The sequence below is a fragment of the Clarias gariepinus genome, chromosome 14, assembly GCF_024256425.1.
Source record: "Clarias gariepinus isolate MV-2021 ecotype Netherlands chromosome 14, CGAR_prim_01v2, whole genome shotgun sequence".
Lineage (NCBI taxonomy): Eukaryota > Metazoa > Chordata > Actinopteri > Siluriformes > Clariidae > Clarias > Clarias gariepinus.
In genome coordinates this window covers 18,283,835-18,301,583 of record NC_071113.1, presented here as the reverse complement: position 1 = coordinate 18,301,583, position 17,749 = coordinate 18,283,835, and the positions used below count along the sequence as shown (strand labels likewise).

Genomic DNA, 17,749 nt, shown 5'->3' with positions numbered 1-17,749 from the left:
GAACGGTTTCATGTCCCCCGACGCGAGTCCCGTGTTGTGCCTTGTAGCCGTCCTTGACAGTTGTATAACAATGATCCAGTGTCCTTTCGCCCCTGGTGGGGCAGGTGATATGCTGATAAAAGTTTGGCGCTGCGCGTTTGAGGTTGACACTGTTAAAGTCCCCCGCTACAATAAGCGCAGCGTGTTGTGATTGTTGCTGTGTGAGTGCCTCATGCAGCTTGCATAAGGCAGTGTCCGTGTCCGCTTGTGGTGGAATATAAACGGCACTGATTATGACCGATGTAAACTCCCGAGGTAGATAAAAAGGACGACACATACGACAGTAGTTCCAGATTTGGTGTGCAGGAGCGTGTGAGAGGAACAACGCTTGCGCTGTTGCACCAGCTGCTGTTCACCATTAAACACACGCCGCCTCCCCTTGACTTCCCCGAGTCCCGTGTCCTGTCCATGCGGTGAACCGAGAAGAACTCGGCCGGCTGAATGGCGTGGTCCGGCACCGCTGGGTTTAGCCATGTCTCGGTGAAGCAGAGGAGATTGCAGTCCCGAATGTCTCTCTGGAACTTTATCCTGGCCCTGAGGTCATCGAGCTTGTTTTCCAGTGACTGGACGTTGGCGTAGCAGGATGCTAGGCAGAGGTGTGCGGTGTGCACAGCTCTCAGCCTGTTCCTGACGCCGGCTCGTTTCCCTCGGGGCCGCCTCAGGATCTCACTTGGCCAGCTCGGATCCGGAGTTAAAAACGTCGAATTGTGAGTACATTGTACACCAATAGAAACAAGAGTGTCTCTATCATAACTAATGTACTCCATGGTGGTAATTTTGCCGGTTTTAAAACGCTGTAAACTAACTTAAAGAACAAAAACAAAGAAAAGGTGGTCGGAGCAGTCGTGACGGCAGCCGACCTCACCGGCGCCATCTTGTTATCCATCTTGTTATCCATCTTGTACATCCGTGCGCATGTGTAATGTATACTATAACACTTTGACCACGTGTGTGTGCGTAAAACACATTTTATTTTGGGTTTGTATGCGTGTGTATACAGTGCACTTGTACTGTTTATTATAACATTGTGCGCGTGTGTAAAGCAAAAGCAACTCTCATTAGAAAGGTTAAAGATCCATATTCTCTCTCTTTGAGTCAGCGTTCACTTTGTGTGTGCAGGCGCATCATTGGAACCTCTTCACAAACACACCTCATCCTCTCGCCATCACACCCACACACCCCTCCTCCTCTCGCTTTCTTAATCTTATTAATTATTTATTACTCTTTTCCTTTCCTCCTGTAAATTGCTGTAAGCAACTGTTCCCAAGTATAAGCAATTTGCCTCTAAGATTAATAAAGTTCTTTGAATCTTGAGTCTTGTTTTATTTTTACTTTACAGCAGTGATTCCATTAGCGTGCACTCATTCAAATGTCATTCGCAAGACTTCTTGTTTATTTTCCCGATAAAACAATGTTTCCATTGTGTGTGCGTGTGAGTGTAAAATTCAAATAAGAGAGGAGGAAGGGTTACTGTGTAAGACGAGGAGAGGGAGAGGGGAGGGTCTCATTCCTCCTCTCCTCTTACTTTATCTTTACACACATACACATACAAAGCGCCTAGGCTGTTGAATAAAACACACAAACAAGGCTTTTGAACAATAATTAAAGTTTCTGTTGTTTCTTATAAGAAAATTTGATTTGGTTTATGAGTGTATTGATATACGTGCCCGCTTCCGGAACGAATTATGCTCATAATCCAAGGTTCCACCGTATATATATATATATATATATATATATATATATATAGTGTCTGTGAGTGTTTTTTTTTTTACTTGATAAACGAGCAAGGTCTTGAAATACGAGTAGTATTCGCTTTTGCTGCAGAGAGTCATGTGATCGCAACTGAGCGAATGGTTGTGAGATTGTGGGTAAACGTCTCCAATACTTAGTCTCAATGTGTGTGCGTCACTTGTGTAGTCAACATCTGTGCGCATGTGTACTGTAACACTGTGACCATGTGAAGCATTTTCTTCATTTTGTGTTCAAGTGTAGTGACTGTTCTTTAGTAACTGTACTGCAACAATGGCCCCCGTGGAAAAAAAGGTTAAAAAGGGTGTAGAAATGCGGGAGGTGAATTACATTGATGTCACATTACTGGGAAGTTTTATCAGGGAGGTTCCTTGTTAAAGATTCCAGTTTGTCGACAGAGACTCTTTGTCAGTCAGGAGTGATTCTGTTAGAGTGTGTGTGTGTGTTTGTGTGTGTGTCATCCTACACAGCAGGTCCCTCTCCTTCTTTCTTGTCATACACCAGCCAAGATTCTTTTTAATGGTAAAGTGCAGGTATATTTTTGTTGTTTTTTTACTTTATATTTTGTATTAATTATTTTTATATGAATGTTTTTGGGGTGTGGAACAAATCATCAAAGTATCCATTATTTTGTATGGGGAAACTTACTTTTATATACGAATGCGTTTGATTACAAGCACACTTCCAGAAAGAGTTATGCTTGCAATCCAAGGTTTAACTATATAGATACTGTACAGGGTGCCGAGAGAGGAGCTGTGGTGTTGTAAGAGAAAGTCTGGTGTGGCAGCGAAGTATGTTAGAGTGGTGCAGGACATGTATGAGAGCTGTTAGTTAGTGGTGAGATGTGCTGTAGGTGTGACAGAAGAGTTCAAGGTGAAGGTGGGTCTGCATCAAAGCCCCTTTTTGTTTGCTCTGGTGATGGACAGGATGACAGATGAGGTTAGACAGAAGTCTCCATGGACAATGATGTTTGCAGATGACATTGTGCTTTGTAGCGAGAGCAGGGAACAGGTGGAGGGAAATTTGGAGAGGTAGAGGTACTGTACGCTCTGGAAAGAAGAGGAATAAAGGTTAGTATGTGTGTGAATGAGAGGGATCCAAGTGGATCGGTGAGGCTACAGAAAGCAAAGGTAAAGAAGTTGCAGGACTAGGGTTAATGGTCCAGAGCAACTGAGAGTGTGGAAAGGAGGTAAGAGCCGGATACAGGCAGGTTGGAATGGGTGGAGAAAAGTGTCAAGTGTATTGCGCGATAAAAGATTATCAGCGAGAATGAAAGGAAAGGTGTTTAAGACAGTGGTAAGACCAGCGATGCTCTACGGCTTAGAGACAGTGGCACTGAAGAAAAGACAGAAGGCAGAGTTGGAGGTAGCAGGGCTGAAGATGTTGAGGTTCTTTTTGGGAGTGACAAGTATGGATAGGATCGAGAATAAGTTCATCAGAGGGACACCACATGTTAGATGTTTTGGAGATAAAGTCAGAGAGGCCAGATTGAGGTGGTTTGGACATGTTCAGAGGAAAGATTGCGAATACTATATATCGGTAGAAGGATGCTAAGGTTGGAACTGCCAGGCCGGAGGTCTAGTGGAAGACCAAAGAGAAGATTTATGGATGCAGTAAGAGAGGACATGAAGTTAGTAGTGTGAGAAGAGGATGCGGAGAATAGGGTTAGATAGAGGCAGATGAAAGGGAACAGCCTGTAAGGGAACAGCCGAAAGACAAAGAATAACCTTTCTTGACTTAAATGGTAAAAAAATAAGTTCAGGGAATTAAACAGCAGTTTTAAATGGATGCTCAGTAGTTGGTTCAAATCTCATATACTGTAATTCATTAAATCACACTCTCCTGCATATGCTTAAATACCCTTTGGGGTAACCTTAAAGTTTAACATAGAAAAAACAACAGGGAATTTCCATATGAGAAAGAGAAGAGAGTTTCATGTGCAACCTCTTAACTATAAAACCATCAACAAATACAAGTCTGTTACTAAGTTGCTAAAACGCTCAAGTAAGTAACAAAAATGAAATTAAATAAATATGTTAAGTTGAGATTTCAGTTCTTAGATCACATGTAATATAAAGTGATACGTGGTTTTATGGTTTGTTAAAGATCCAGGCTAATGCTGAAAAACATTGGAACTGTTTCAGTACATTGTCTCAGATATTCATTTGAGAAGTGGGGGGAGAAAATGACTTGGGAAAACTGAGTAAGATTGTACAGTTGTACATTTATACATTACCTCTACAAAGTGTAGAAGTTTGCCAGTGGAGTTTTCAAAGCCTTTCTTTGCAACTTCGTTTTTTCGTAATTGATACTCAAGCAAACCAATTCTTTTCTTCAAATCCTGATCTTCCTGTGTTAAATATTTAAGGTGGGTATAAGCATAATGTCCATCAGTTAACCACATTTTCAATACATTTTTTTTTTTTAAAGAGAAGAAAAATCAGGCAAAATTTACATTAGTCAATTAAGGGCAGAATTAATTGTAAAAAAAATAAAAAAAGTATATTACAAACAGTATTTATTTTACTAAAATAGACATATCAATATTCAAAACCCACATGAGGCCATAATAATTTTTGAGTGTCTGCACCTGTGGAAAAAAACTGCAAACTCATTCACCTTGCTGTTTTTTTTTTTTTTTTTTGGCCATTTCTTTATTCTTTTTTTGCCCCTTAATCATAAATTACGTTATAATTATAATTGTTCCATTGTTATATAAATTTATTCAGTTCTTGCAATCCTACACATATTGAACTAGACAAAAAAAAAAACCCATCAACTCTGTTGCAGTTGTACACACAAATTTTTCATTTGTTCATTTCTTCTTTTAATATATCACAAGTATAAGTATGTGTGTCAAAATTATACATGTAACTAGAAATGTCCAAGTTCCAATCTTTTCATACTGTAACAGAGAGATATTCTGCTGCTCCGTTTACAAAAGTAGTCCTTATATAAGCTGTATGAATGAATCTGGTTAGAGTTACGGTGAGGTACAATTTGGTATATTACACAGACATGTTACTTGTTGTGGTGTCCAGTGATGCTATAGCATATTTACTGGTATAATTGGCATATTCTGCATGAATGGTAGATTTTAGATAATACTATTTATATATAAAAAGGGATAGCATATAGAATGTTTAGATATTTATACTCAGCATTGATTGAAGAAGGAGTTTATGGAGAACTAGAATGTGAAGTGGTATCACATGGGCTGCATGCATAAATTTCAGTAAAACCCAGCAGGATTTTGTGCCTGCCTACATGTCTTTGGGTAAAGCCCAAAGAAAAATTCTACCACATTAAACCACTCCTTATTTCATTTTGGTTATGCATGTTGAACAGCTTTTGTCACCCTATGTGATCGTCAATGTGTTTGTTTTAAAGGTTTTTCATTTGTACTGTGCATAAATAGATAATCAGGAAAAATCTGAGTTTTTGTGGTGTTTCCCAGGTCTGAAGACAGGTAAGCCTTTTCAGTGACATAAAGTGTGTCATGATTTTCCTGTTTCCACTTCCACTTTCCATTAGTGAAAAAAAAAAAGTGATTTCACAAATACAATAACATAAATGAGATTCTTTTGTGACCTGGGAGGTTGCTAACCAGATTTTTCACCATCCCACGTCACACAGCAAGATCACGCTAAAAGCCTTCACTGCACTTCAGCCCAGTTACTGAATAATACAAAGCAAACAGTGACCTACTTTTCATGGTACATGAGAGTGGGAAAACCTGAGCTGGATCTGAGCAAGAAATGGGAGGTGGGAGTTGGAGAAGTGGGCTAATGCATTTACTTTATTGGCTGCGAGACTAGGTTTCTCTGCTATACTTTACCTTGGATTGGTCTGACTTTTCTGCTCTCTGAGACTTCATCTCTGCTATCTCTTCCTCCAGAAGGTGGATGACCTCTTCATAGTCCACCTCCATCCTAAGTGCCTGCTTTTGAGCAGCCTCAGCCAGTTGGACTTGGGTCTGCAGCGATCTTCTCGCATCCACTGCCGATTTTGCCTCCTGCAGCAACACAGTCAGAGTCAGAACGATGCTGTTGGGAATGCACAGAGTAGGGTGCTAAGGGGTTCTCTTCCCAACTCAGCACACTCAGCATGCTGCATCACTCTTTCAGACTCTCGACATGCTCCCAGCATGACCATGCACTCCTCTTGATCAGCTAATTTAAACTTTTTCAATATAGAGACTCTTTGATGTGAGCAAATGTTACCGATTTTATCTACAGCAATTGGGTGTGGATGGGGATGGAAAGGAAGGTGCCCCACCAGAAACAAATTAATGCATACCAGTGCACTGTATACATTTCCAAACAGCACTTAGTCAACAAGAAACAAAAGGCCAGTAACAAAAGTGTAACAACCAAGGTTTCATAGTGCTGAGTAATGAATATGTGTCTTGAGTCAAGTTTAATCCTGAAGTAAGATTTTGAATTTACATATGTGTTAGTCAGTTAAATATCTGTCTGTAAATAATAGATCTTTTTAATGGACTTAGTAGTGAAACTGTTTTATAGTACCCATTTAAAATGATGCTTTAGTCTGTTAGGAGCTGGTGAGTGAGTTGATTCTGTGTCCAGTGCCTTGATAAGGTAAAACATGATAAGACTATTTCTGCACAATCAAATACACTGCAATACAAAAGACTTTAAATCTATAAAATATACTACAAATAATACAATAAAGAATTTTTTGTAATATATAATTATTTATTATAATCAAATAATACAATTTGGGGTAAAAAAAAAAAAAAGTATAAAAAATATGTTTTTCATTTTAGTTTCCTCAATGTAGCCACAGTTGAATTTGATGACAGCTTTACACAGAATTGGTTGTCCAGCAAGGGTTTAAGACATGTTGTCTTGTTTTGAACTCCTTCAAAAGAGACGGAAAATCATTTTAGGTGACTACATGATATGATATGATATAATATGATATGATATACAAAGCGGTCTTCAAAGCAAAAGATGGTTACTTTGAAGAAACTATATTATAAAGAATTTAACTTTTTTTTACTGAACTTTTTTATACACTTTTTTATTACTGCATGATTCCATGTGAAAAGCATGGTGGCTCAGTGGTTAGCACTCGAAGAGGTTTTGGTCTGTGTGCATGAAGTTTGGAGTCATCCTGTACTTTGTGGGTTTCCCCCACAGTTTAAAGACATGCATTGTAGGCTGATTGGTGTTTCTATAATTGCCTGTGTGTGTGTGTGTGTGTGTGTGTGTGTGTGTGTGTGTGTGTGTGTGTGTAGCACAGGGATACCATGGTCCTTTAACCAGGTATTAGTACTTTTGGCAGTGTGGGCAGGTGCCAAGTCCTCCTGGAAAATAAAATCATCACCTTCATAAAGCTGCTCAGCAGAGAAAAGTGCTCTGAAACTTCCCAGGGGACGGCTGCGCTGACCTTGGACCTAATAACACATGGTGGACCAACACCAGCAGATTTGCAGGGTGGTTCTAGAGGCACTGACTCCAGCTGCACTACTGTGAATCCCAATTCTTGAATGGGCTTTGTTTCAAATTCCTTTCAGTGCTCTGGTTGTCCCTGTTGCTTGTGCACCTTTTTCTACCATATCTTTCCTTCCATTCAACTTTCCATTAATGTGATTGGATACAGCACTCTGTAAATAGCCAGATTCTTTAGCAATGATCTTTTGTCTCTTACCCTCCATGTACAGGGTGTCAATGATTATTCCTGGACAACCTTCAAGTTAGGGTGTCACACCATGAGCCTCCAATATTTAACTTTTCCACAATATAAAAATTTTCTAAATTACTGAAGTTTGGGGTTTTCATTAGCTGTAAGCCATAATCATAAAAAATAAAAGAAAAAAAAACTGAAATATATTAGTATGTAATGAATGTACATAATATCACCATTGGGATTCACTTTTTAACTTGAATTACTGAAATAAATTAACTTTTCAATGATATTCTAATTTATTGAGATGCACCAGTATTTAAAGAGACATGCTTATATGCTATAAGGTGTCACACTAAGGGCAGAAAAAAAATCTCTGCAAAAATCTCTGCAAAACTTATGCCGCAGCTGCCAACTTTTCACAAGTCAAAATAAACCATAAGCTCCAGTACACCATCCCTTTCGCAGTCACAGATCTCTATCAAATACTTATTTTTATACAGCACATTGTTTTTCCATTATAATACCTTATAAATATCTATTACAAGTACTAAATAGAGATAGCAGCATATGAAGATTTGAATAACAATATTAATCAATAAACACAGACTAGGTATAATTCAAATTCTTCAATATAGAATTCAGGAATAGTATATTAGAGGCACTGTTTACATGCTGCACAGCACAATAAAATAATCAAATGGAGACACCTTATTCCTGAACCACATGGGTCACAGTTCATCGCCCAACTACCCCCTACCCAACATCCACCCCCCCTCCCCCCCAACACACACACACCTTTTTAGTGCTCAGTGGCCCTGGTGCAATGCGTGGATGGCACACTCATCTCCAAAGGGAAAGCTTAAAAGCTTGCTGCTCCTCTGCTGGGCAGCCTGTCTGCCTACCTGTTACTCTAATGGCATATATAGCACAGAGAGCGTGGGTGGGGGTGAAGAGAGCAGAACAGATTCAGAGAGGCAGATCCAGGTTTGAAAGAAGCACAGGCTTTTAAAATAAACCCCTCACTTCCTCAAGGCTGGGCTTTCAGCGCTCCCTCTTGGTTGCTTTTGCTCTCAGTTTGGTAAGTAATGGGGCTCAGTGTGATGCTAAGATCTCAAATCCATCACTATGTGTGTTTAGCGTGACAAAACTGCAGAGGCAGGTTGCTCTGACCCAATCATATGGTCACAGGGGGGTCATACCGCTCTAATCTATTATACCATTTAAAAAAATTATTTCACTATTTTATTAAAGAAAAACCAAGTGAAAACCCAAATGTAGCTGTGAATTTTTAGCACAAGCATGGCAGAAGGATGAGAGCAAAAAAAAGAAAGATAGATCTCATGAATCTTTTTAGGCCAAGTGCCTATAAAAATGAATAATGTGATCCATAAACCACCCACGCTGCAATATTTATGTTTTCACTACATTGGTGAATTTCATTAACATTCCAACATGAGCTTACAAACATATATGACAAAATAAACTCCCACGGAACATCTTAAATACATAGCTTTGCTCAAAAACCCTCTATGCATTCTATCAACACATAAAAAAAAGCATTTAAACCACTTATCATCTGGTGGTAATGATATATAATTATAATTGACAAATTAATGAATTTAATTTATATAACAGACTGAACTGATAATTCCGCTTGGAGTTGATTCCATTTTTTATGACTCACTGAAGAGAACTATTTCTACACACAAGCTCCAATCTTTACTGTGCCCTACACACTCTAACTCCCACATACAGTGGGTGGTACATGCCTCCTGAACCCAGGACAGCTTACACGTAATGCTAAGAATGGAGTATCCAAGTACAGTGTGAATGAGGTATGATGGTATGATGGTATGAGAAAACATAAAATATTGTCAAATTATTGCAAACACACTATTTATAGAAGTTTGGTGTTCGTCATGTACTTTCAGCATGTAGGTTTCTTTCGGTTTGCCCCACAACTATTCATTATACACATTGTAGGTTTTCCACAATTGCCTGTTGTGTATGACTGTGTGTGTGTGTGTGTGTGTGTGCATATACATACAAATATAATAAGTATGTAAAAATACTTCACATACTCAGCTCTTCATGCCTAGCCACTTCACATGAAGCTAAGCTTATAATTTTAATAGAACATGATTTACTGTCAAGCACTAAGGCAGCTGGAAAAGAGCTCCCCCTAGAGGTAGTTTGAAAACTGTGCAATGAAAACATAATCATGAAATGACATGAGCGACAAACACTCACCTGCTTGAGTTTAGTCAGCTCCTGCTGCATCTCCTGACACAGGCTCTCTGTCTCTACCACCTTATCCTGTTCAGATAAACTGACCTTTGTAAACTGTTACAGACTTAAAGAAAAAAAATCAGCCCTAAACCCAGATTTTCAGTGACATCCAAGACAAATTTTGTAATGACATTCTAAGTTGGCCTAAACCTATTTGGACATGCTTAAACTCAATTTGATACATTGGACATGGGCCATCGTGGCTCAGTAGTTAGTACTGTTGACTCACATCCTTATGCTTCAGAGTTTAAATTTTGTCTCCAGTAAATGTGCATGGAATTGGCATGTTCTCTCTATGCTTTGTATCCAAAGACATGCATTATAAGCTGATTGGTATTTCCAATGTGAGGTAGTTTGAGGGTCGGCACTTCCCATGGTGCTCGGTCGGATTGTGGGGAATTTGGAAGCCGGGATTAGAGGCCTTGGGCTTTTTGCCTGATAGGCTCCGTTTCTATCATGGCCCGCATTTACTTTTTTCAGCGATTTGTGCTGCATTGGCTTTTCTCTGGGATCGGACAGGACAGGCTGGCCTATGGTCCCCTTGGGCATGGGTGAGCCTTGTTGCCCATGATCCTGTTACCAGTTTGCTGATGTGTACTTGATAATTAATGTTGACCTTATGATATTAATGTTATTTCCGATTAATTTGATGGTAATATGGGTCCATATAATACATTTCTGTACGGGTAGTGTATGTGTGTGTGTGTCTGCGCACTGCAATGGTACAGTGGCCTATAGAGGTGAGAAATCTTAAATTAGGCAACTGTTCTTCTGCAGGGTAGATTCACAAACACCCAATGGATGTTTGCTTAAACTCAGACACACACACCCAATGAATATTTGTTGTCTCCACCACTTGTACACTAAAGCTCTGATCTTTACTGTGCCCTACACACTCAAACTCCCACATACAGTGGGTACATACACATAATGCTAACAATGGTGCATTTAAAAGGTACTGGAAAATGGTTAGTAAGTAAAGATGCTTTTTCATTTTAGTTTTAAGGAGATAACAAGAAAACCTGAGTATTATTCTTTATGTTATGCACTTGTGATGTCTGTGCGACAGAAAACCACTAACATTTCTATTTCCTGTAAATACTATTAGAGTCAAGAATTCTCAAACCAAATCTACATGTTTACAAAAACTGATATAAATTTCACCTGCAGTCTCTTTATTTTTCTTAAGGATTCAGTGTAATCTTTTCTCATTCTTTCCATCTCATCCAGGTCATCAGAGTCAGATGTTGATACCTCAGAAAAGCACACAGAATGGATTTTCATTAAGTCCACCATGATTTTTGGCCCATATTTTTAACTATTGCCAATTCCCATTTACCAGCTAGTTATCCCCTAATGTTACCATCCTTCTTTCAGCATGGTCACTACATTTAAACTCATTTACTTACAGACAGCCGCAATTGATTACTGTCACTTAATCAATATTTAAAAGAGAGTGACTCCGTGTCCACAGCCCAAGTTAGCAGTACAGTTAGCAGTAGAGTTATGCTCTATACATAAATGAATATGCTTAAAACCTTTTATACATTTTAACTTATAAAGATGGGATGTTAAATAGTAAAATCTGGTTTATAAAAACCCTACTTGTTGGTTTGATGAAGGGTCAGTCAGATCATCAGAAGTGATTCTGGATGGTTGCTGTCGCACATCTGATTTATTTACCATCTTCAAGACGTCCTTCGTCAGAGATTCAAAATCTAATTTACAACAAAACAAAAATAATAACACCAAGAAGTCAATCATTTCAAACGGCCTTTCGCAGTATGGGGCTAAAAATGAATTCAATACTTCTCACCTCCATAGGCCACCTTTCCTTCTTGGTCCACATGGAGTCTCTCTCTCAGTGACTGAAGCTGCCACTCGGACAGCTTTAAGCCCAAGACCTCTGGTACCTGGGCATAGAACAACTGTCCTTTTACAAAAACTTGATCAAGGTATAATTGAATTCCACTTTGTCTATCCTTCCTTTAAATCCTTTTTCATCTTCTTATCATTTGTTTTCAACATGCACTACTTTTTGTGATTTCACAAAAAGCCCAAAGATACAACAGTTTTAAAGATTTAAAATAAATATAGCTGCAAAAAAACTACTTTAAATGAAACATAGTGAAATAAGCAGACAAAAATGTCATGGCCTGGTGTGATTGAACAGAGTGAAAGCTGCCGAACAGCTGCTATCAAATTTTCTCATTATTGCACAGCAAGGGCGTACTAATGACATGCATCATCTTTATAGCATCCAGCAGAGTCATTAATTTGTTTCCACATGAGACACAGCAATAATGGCTCAGTATGACAGAGAGCATGGATGAGCAGAATGGAATGTTATTGTCTGCTGGATAGTTCACCCACATTTGACCCAGCTGTTCACATAAGGGATTTAGACAGGGGTAAGAACCAAACCTGTTCCAGCTTCTCCAGTTTGATTCGGCAGCTGGATGTGAGTGACGAAGGCTTTGGCTGATTGACAGCGACCGTGGTGTTGAACTTAGAGGCAGAAGTGGCATCTGAAGACAAAACTAGATGAAAAGTATATATTTATGGATATCCACATCTCATGACATGTTAACTATGATTTTAAAACTACGACATTGTGAGTGTTAGTGTCTCATAATTTGACGAAATTGAAATAATCGATTTACCCTGACCTCCAACAGGCATATGTGTATATATGTTTTGTAATCTATACAGCATGAACATGCATGAAAGTAAGTCAGTAGAAGTTTAAAAGTGGTGGTACACAGTACTGGGAAGAGAGGAGAGCATCTGCCTGCCAAAACCCACATTCCAGGCCAGTCATGGAAATACTTGCAGCAAAATGCTTTTTAAGATAACATTGTCATCTTGAAGACACTTTGTCTCCTTAGTAACTGCATCTAATTGATTTAATCTACAAAGCTAACTAGCTTCTAAAACAAGGCTGAAATCCCAAATCCCTCTCTAACCTCTAAACAAGTGTACTACATGGTATGTGGAACAAGGGATTCCACACCCTACATGGTGTACTAAAACTTTCTATTTTACAGTATTTGGGATTCAACCCCAGAACAGTAAGTTAGCTAAGGCTACAGTATTCTAAACTGCAATAAGTGGAGACACCAAGAGAAACTTGTAGGACTTACACAACTGTTTATTATTCTCCTCTCCATTTGGTTACATGGTATAGGAAAGAATTTAAAACTATACTTTCACCCCAGAACTAAATGTTCTGCAGAGTTTGTTTTACATTTTCCAGATTAGTCCTCCACTGTTGCACTGATTTCAAGGTAATTTCAGGATGATTCACAATTCAGACAACCCTCTACACCTCCAGGGTTGAGGCTCTCTCAGGAAAAATTTGCCAAATAAAAGCTTTGTCATTCTGTTTCCCAACAACACAGTTTGAACCTGAGCTGAACTGACATCCACCCATTTTTGTCTGATCCTGAAGGATTATGCTGAAATAAAATGTTAATAAACTTCTGACTGGATTATCTTTAACAATAAACACCCACAAGTACATTTTGAATTCTTGATTCAGTAGACAGGTAATGTTAGAGTAATGGCGCTCACCCCAGAATATAATATTTTCAAATTTTATTCTATTAATACTCGGCGGTTCCAAAAATCATGCAAATTTACATGTAGTGACTATAAATGTATAGAGCTAATCCTTTTTCTATTTACAATAGAAAAGTTCAGTTGGTGTATCATTAAGGGTTTGCAGTACCGGGGTTGTCCACGGTGGTGCAGGCACTGTCAGGAGAAGTGACTAAAGGAATCTCTGGTTTTACAGGTACTGATTGTACCTACAGCAGAGAGAGAGAGAGAGAAAGAGAGAGAGAGAGAGAGAGAGAGAGAGAGAGAGCACAGTATGGGACAGAGGTCTTAAAGTGTTTAATTGTACATATTACAAAGGAAGCTGAGGACCAGCATAAACCAGGGGATCCTAACCTTCTGCAAATGTTTATAATGGCTAACAGCTTATATTATAACCAAACCAATGTCAGACCTGATACTGCATGTTTAATTACTTGTTCTGGTTCTTTATACAACTATTAGGACATATCTCCTATTTGCTGTGATGAAAACCAACAACACTGGCTTCTGGAAGGAAGGATTGAGAGGATCCCTGGCCTGAACTTATATGAAAGATTTATTATCTCTTTCATCATCGTTTTGTTTTATATGACTATTTTTGTGACTTCTGAATTATTTAATTAGTTTAAACATCATTTTTTTAAAACATTATTTTCCATCAGGAATTCAATGTTTATAAAAAATTTTGCTGCTTATACTCTTTGCTGCTCTTTAAAGTAGATCTTAAAGGCATCTTTTTTTATAGCATGTACATGCCTGATTAACAAATTACTAATTAAATTTTAGTTTACAAATACACTGGCAATCTTTGTTCAGTCAAACCTACATGTACAACCCTCCATGTCTTACCTGAGTAAGTTGGATAGAAGGCAATGTTTCACTTCCAGTGATAGAAGCAGGAATCAGTTTATGCATTAGCCCTCCAGGCGTAGTTACAGTTACTCCCCCAAGGGCTGAAGCAACTGGTCTGAGACCAGGGGACCCTGTAGTTGATAGGGGCTGCAGGGAAATAGGACTATGTGGACCACTGCTGGAGCCAGAGGAAGACCTCCGCCTGATAAAAGCTATTTCCACTGTCGGGTCAGGTCTTTACGGAAATAACATTCAAACAAATGTAAATACGTTTTACAGTGTTCAGTGTTATCGTATATGGGTGTGGTCACTGCAAAAATATCTTACCTGAGCTTTGTTCTGGTTAATATGCTTTTGGCCTCCTCATTTGTTACTCCAATTAAGGACTCTTTATTAATTGATATGAGTTGATCTCCGGCTTTTAGTCTTCCATCCTGACATGATACAAAACAAAAAAAAGCAATAATTGATTTTTCATTCAAAGTAAAGCTTTTTCACCTTTTTATAAATACTGTATGTATAGAAGCTAGGGAAAGTGGGCAAGCGATATAGTGCTTCACCCTTTGACAGTCTCCTCCAGGCATGATATCCTGAATGAAGACCATTGGACCGTCTGCACGGTTTGCACCACCTTTAATGACCAAGCCTAGCCCTGTTCCCTTTGCAACACATATTAGCTGAATCATGCAGTCGCTGGGAGAACAAAGAAAAAAGAACAACAACTGTGGGCAGTATATTTATAATACAAGTGGATAAATTTCTTTAAGATCAGAATTTTTACAGCTGTCATTACAGGAACAAAGTTTTTCAAAAATTCAATTAACTCAATAACATGCAAACGAATGCTAACCTTATATTATCCGTAATTATTTATATTTATGAAAATTTTCATTATAAGGATCTTACCAGCAGATATGTGGAGTAATAGGGTTTGTGCTACAATCTTTAGGACTCAAGATCTGAGGGCTTGTTGATCTGGATGATGATGACGAAGATGCAGTGTCAGTCAATTTACCTTAAAAAAAATGATGAATTTTTAATTCATAAATATCTGTGCATCTATTAAACAACATGCCCTTTATAAACTGACAGGTTGGATTCCACTTGGCAGCCCTTGCTAGGGGATTAATTGCTTTTCTAAAGGGCACAGGTGGCAAAGGTAAAGGAAAGGGCACATGGGCTTGTGACTGTATGGTACAGTATGTACAGTAATGTTATCTACTAAGCATTGTGATTCCAGGTGTAGTTTTATTTCTAGCATCTAAAGGTAATGGAGACCCATTTTAGAGTAGGATCTTAATCATGTGTTCTTGCAAATTGTAAAAAAAAACAAAAAAAAAAAACATTAGTTTTATGTCAATTATTCCAAAATATATTACATATAGAAAGAACGTATATATAAAAATACCTGTGGACAGAAAAGTAGGAGAAATCCTGTCTGTCCCTGAACTTGTATTGCTGTTGGAGCCATATTTCTCCATGAGCTCAGCAAACTCTTTCCTATGTACATACACATGGTTGATGTTTCACCATTGTTAAACTGTACATTGACGGCATTTTGTATAATAACTGTCACAGACGTCTTGTATGGTTGGAGCAATTACATGTTCTAGAGCAAGCAATCCAAGTCAGCTACATATGTTTCTACTTAGATCTTATCTCAAAATATTTGTGCCAGATTTACTGCAGACATAAACATACATTGAAACATACACCTTTTTTTTTGCAGTTTGATTATTGTTAAATAAGATACATTTAGCTAGTTGTATTGCCTTAAAGTAAACTGTTTATTATACAGTCTGACAATAGCTCCAACTAATCATATTTTCTTAATCATATAAATATAACAGAAATAAACTTTTTTATTTGAAGTTAGATGTATTGTTTAAATGCTGCATTTGGTTTATTAAGTGAGAAGACTTCAAATTTTAATTTATTTGTCACATAAACAGTCATAGACAGTACGATATACAGTGAAATGCTTAATTATTCGCATATCCCAGCTCCTTGTTGGTAGGCAGGGGTCAGAGCGCAGGGTCAGCCATTTTTACAGCGCCCCTGGAGCAGACAGGGTTAAGGGCCTTGCTCAAGGGCCCACAGGGCAACCTGGCAGAGCTGGGGCTCAAACCGCTGATCTTCCGATCCGTAACTCAGAGCCTTAACACACTGAGCCACCACTGCCCCCTAATATATATGACTAATATAAGGAATGGGCTAGATTTTATTATTCAGGTTAAATTCTGCTGAGAAGCTATTGAATATAGCTAAGGTATCAAACTTTTAAGTTATGACAACTGTTTTTAAATGTTTAATGACCTACAACTTTAACAAAACGAAAAGAAATCATATCAACTATTCACAAAATTGCAATATGATTTTGAAATTCCAACACACAAATCACTGACCAGACAAGACCTTATAATGACCTGTCGTTCATTAGTAGAAATGCTCAATCTCATACAGTACGACTTGTTCTTATTGTCCACATCAAATCCTGGAGGCTTTTGATTGTCCATTGGCCCTAAAACGTCAACATGCATCCAGCTCTAGCTGACTATGTGCCACAGAGAGTCTCAGCAGACAGCACAATGCCAACTCAATTAACTCAACTGAACATCACAGATTCAGACAGATGTCATTATTAGCAAATTCTGATTGTTACAAGGGTGTAAACCAGAATAATATCTCATTTCAGGTAAGTCCTCAGAAACACATCCACAATAAAGTAATTCCATGAAAAAGGGCAGAATGTAAAAAATGTAACACCAGTCTTAACTAAGTGTAAGTCTTTAATGCACTTAATGTATTAAGACTATTTTTAGACTTATAAAAAATCAAGAGGCTATGTTCTCACTCACTAACAGGATTAAGGTACACAATGACCTGAAAAACTTTATCTATAATTTCCCCACATCCTAAATTATCTCAAATTATAACAGAATTTTGGCTCTTAAAAACCAACAAATGGCTGATATGAAGATTTTCATATACCTGGACTTCTCATCACGCGCAATTAGAAGAGACATGTGATTTGTGGCTGATGCCATGCGCAGAATCTCCACTGCCCTGACAAAACACAGAACAGGGCTTTCCTTATCCCCATACACAAAAAAACATAACATATTATTAATTATTTAGGGCGTTAAACATGAATTTAATAAGTACAACTGTATACCCTCTTATTGGGGTTGTTATCTAATCAGCCAATTATGTAGTAGGAGCACGATGCATAAAATCATGCCCATACAGGTCAATAGCTTTAGTTAATGTTTACATCAAACATCAGAATGAAAAGAATCATCTCTGTGACGTTCAGTTTAGCATGTTTTTTGATGCCAGATGGGGTGGTTTGAGAATTTCAGAAACTGTGGAGATCCTAAGACTTTCAACCATAAAAGTTTCTAGAGTTTACACACTCACACACATTAAAGAAAAAAAAAACTTTAACTATACACTATATAGAAACTATATGGTTACTCAAATCAGCATTGTTTATAATCAGGGTGTGTAGAAATTAATGAGCCTAAGAATAGGATATCATCAGACTTGACTAGCTGTCAGGAGT

At 38.2% G+C, this 17,749-nt stretch overlaps 1 protein-coding gene across 1 annotated transcript in view; it reads right to left on the bottom strand.

Moving 5' to 3' along the window:
• stxbp4 (syntaxin binding protein 4) overlaps nt 1-17,749 on the bottom strand; it is a 38,542-nt gene that overhangs the window by 18,334 nt on the left and 2,459 nt on the right. The window contains exons 5-18 of the mRNA XM_053511970.1: nt 17,176-17,250; nt 15,593-15,684; nt 15,091-15,199; nt 14,745-14,877; nt 14,512-14,618; nt 14,182-14,419; nt 13,463-13,541; nt 12,157-12,272; nt 11,549-11,645; nt 11,338-11,450; nt 10,897-10,986; nt 9,694-9,759; nt 5,627-5,803; nt 4,025-4,138 (exon numbers count right to left, since the gene is read on the bottom strand). Coding sequence (XP_053367945.1) covers nt 4,025-4,138; nt 5,627-5,803; nt 9,694-9,759; nt 10,897-10,986; nt 11,338-11,450; nt 11,549-11,645; nt 12,157-12,272; nt 13,463-13,541; nt 14,182-14,419; nt 14,512-14,618; nt 14,745-14,877; nt 15,091-15,199; nt 15,593-15,684; nt 17,176-17,250 — 1,606 coding nt within the window. The remainder of the gene's footprint in view (nt 1-4,024; nt 4,139-5,626; nt 5,804-9,693; nt 9,760-10,896; nt 10,987-11,337; nt 11,451-11,548; nt 11,646-12,156; nt 12,273-13,462; nt 13,542-14,181; nt 14,420-14,511; nt 14,619-14,744; nt 14,878-15,090; nt 15,200-15,592; nt 15,685-17,175; nt 17,251-17,749) is intronic.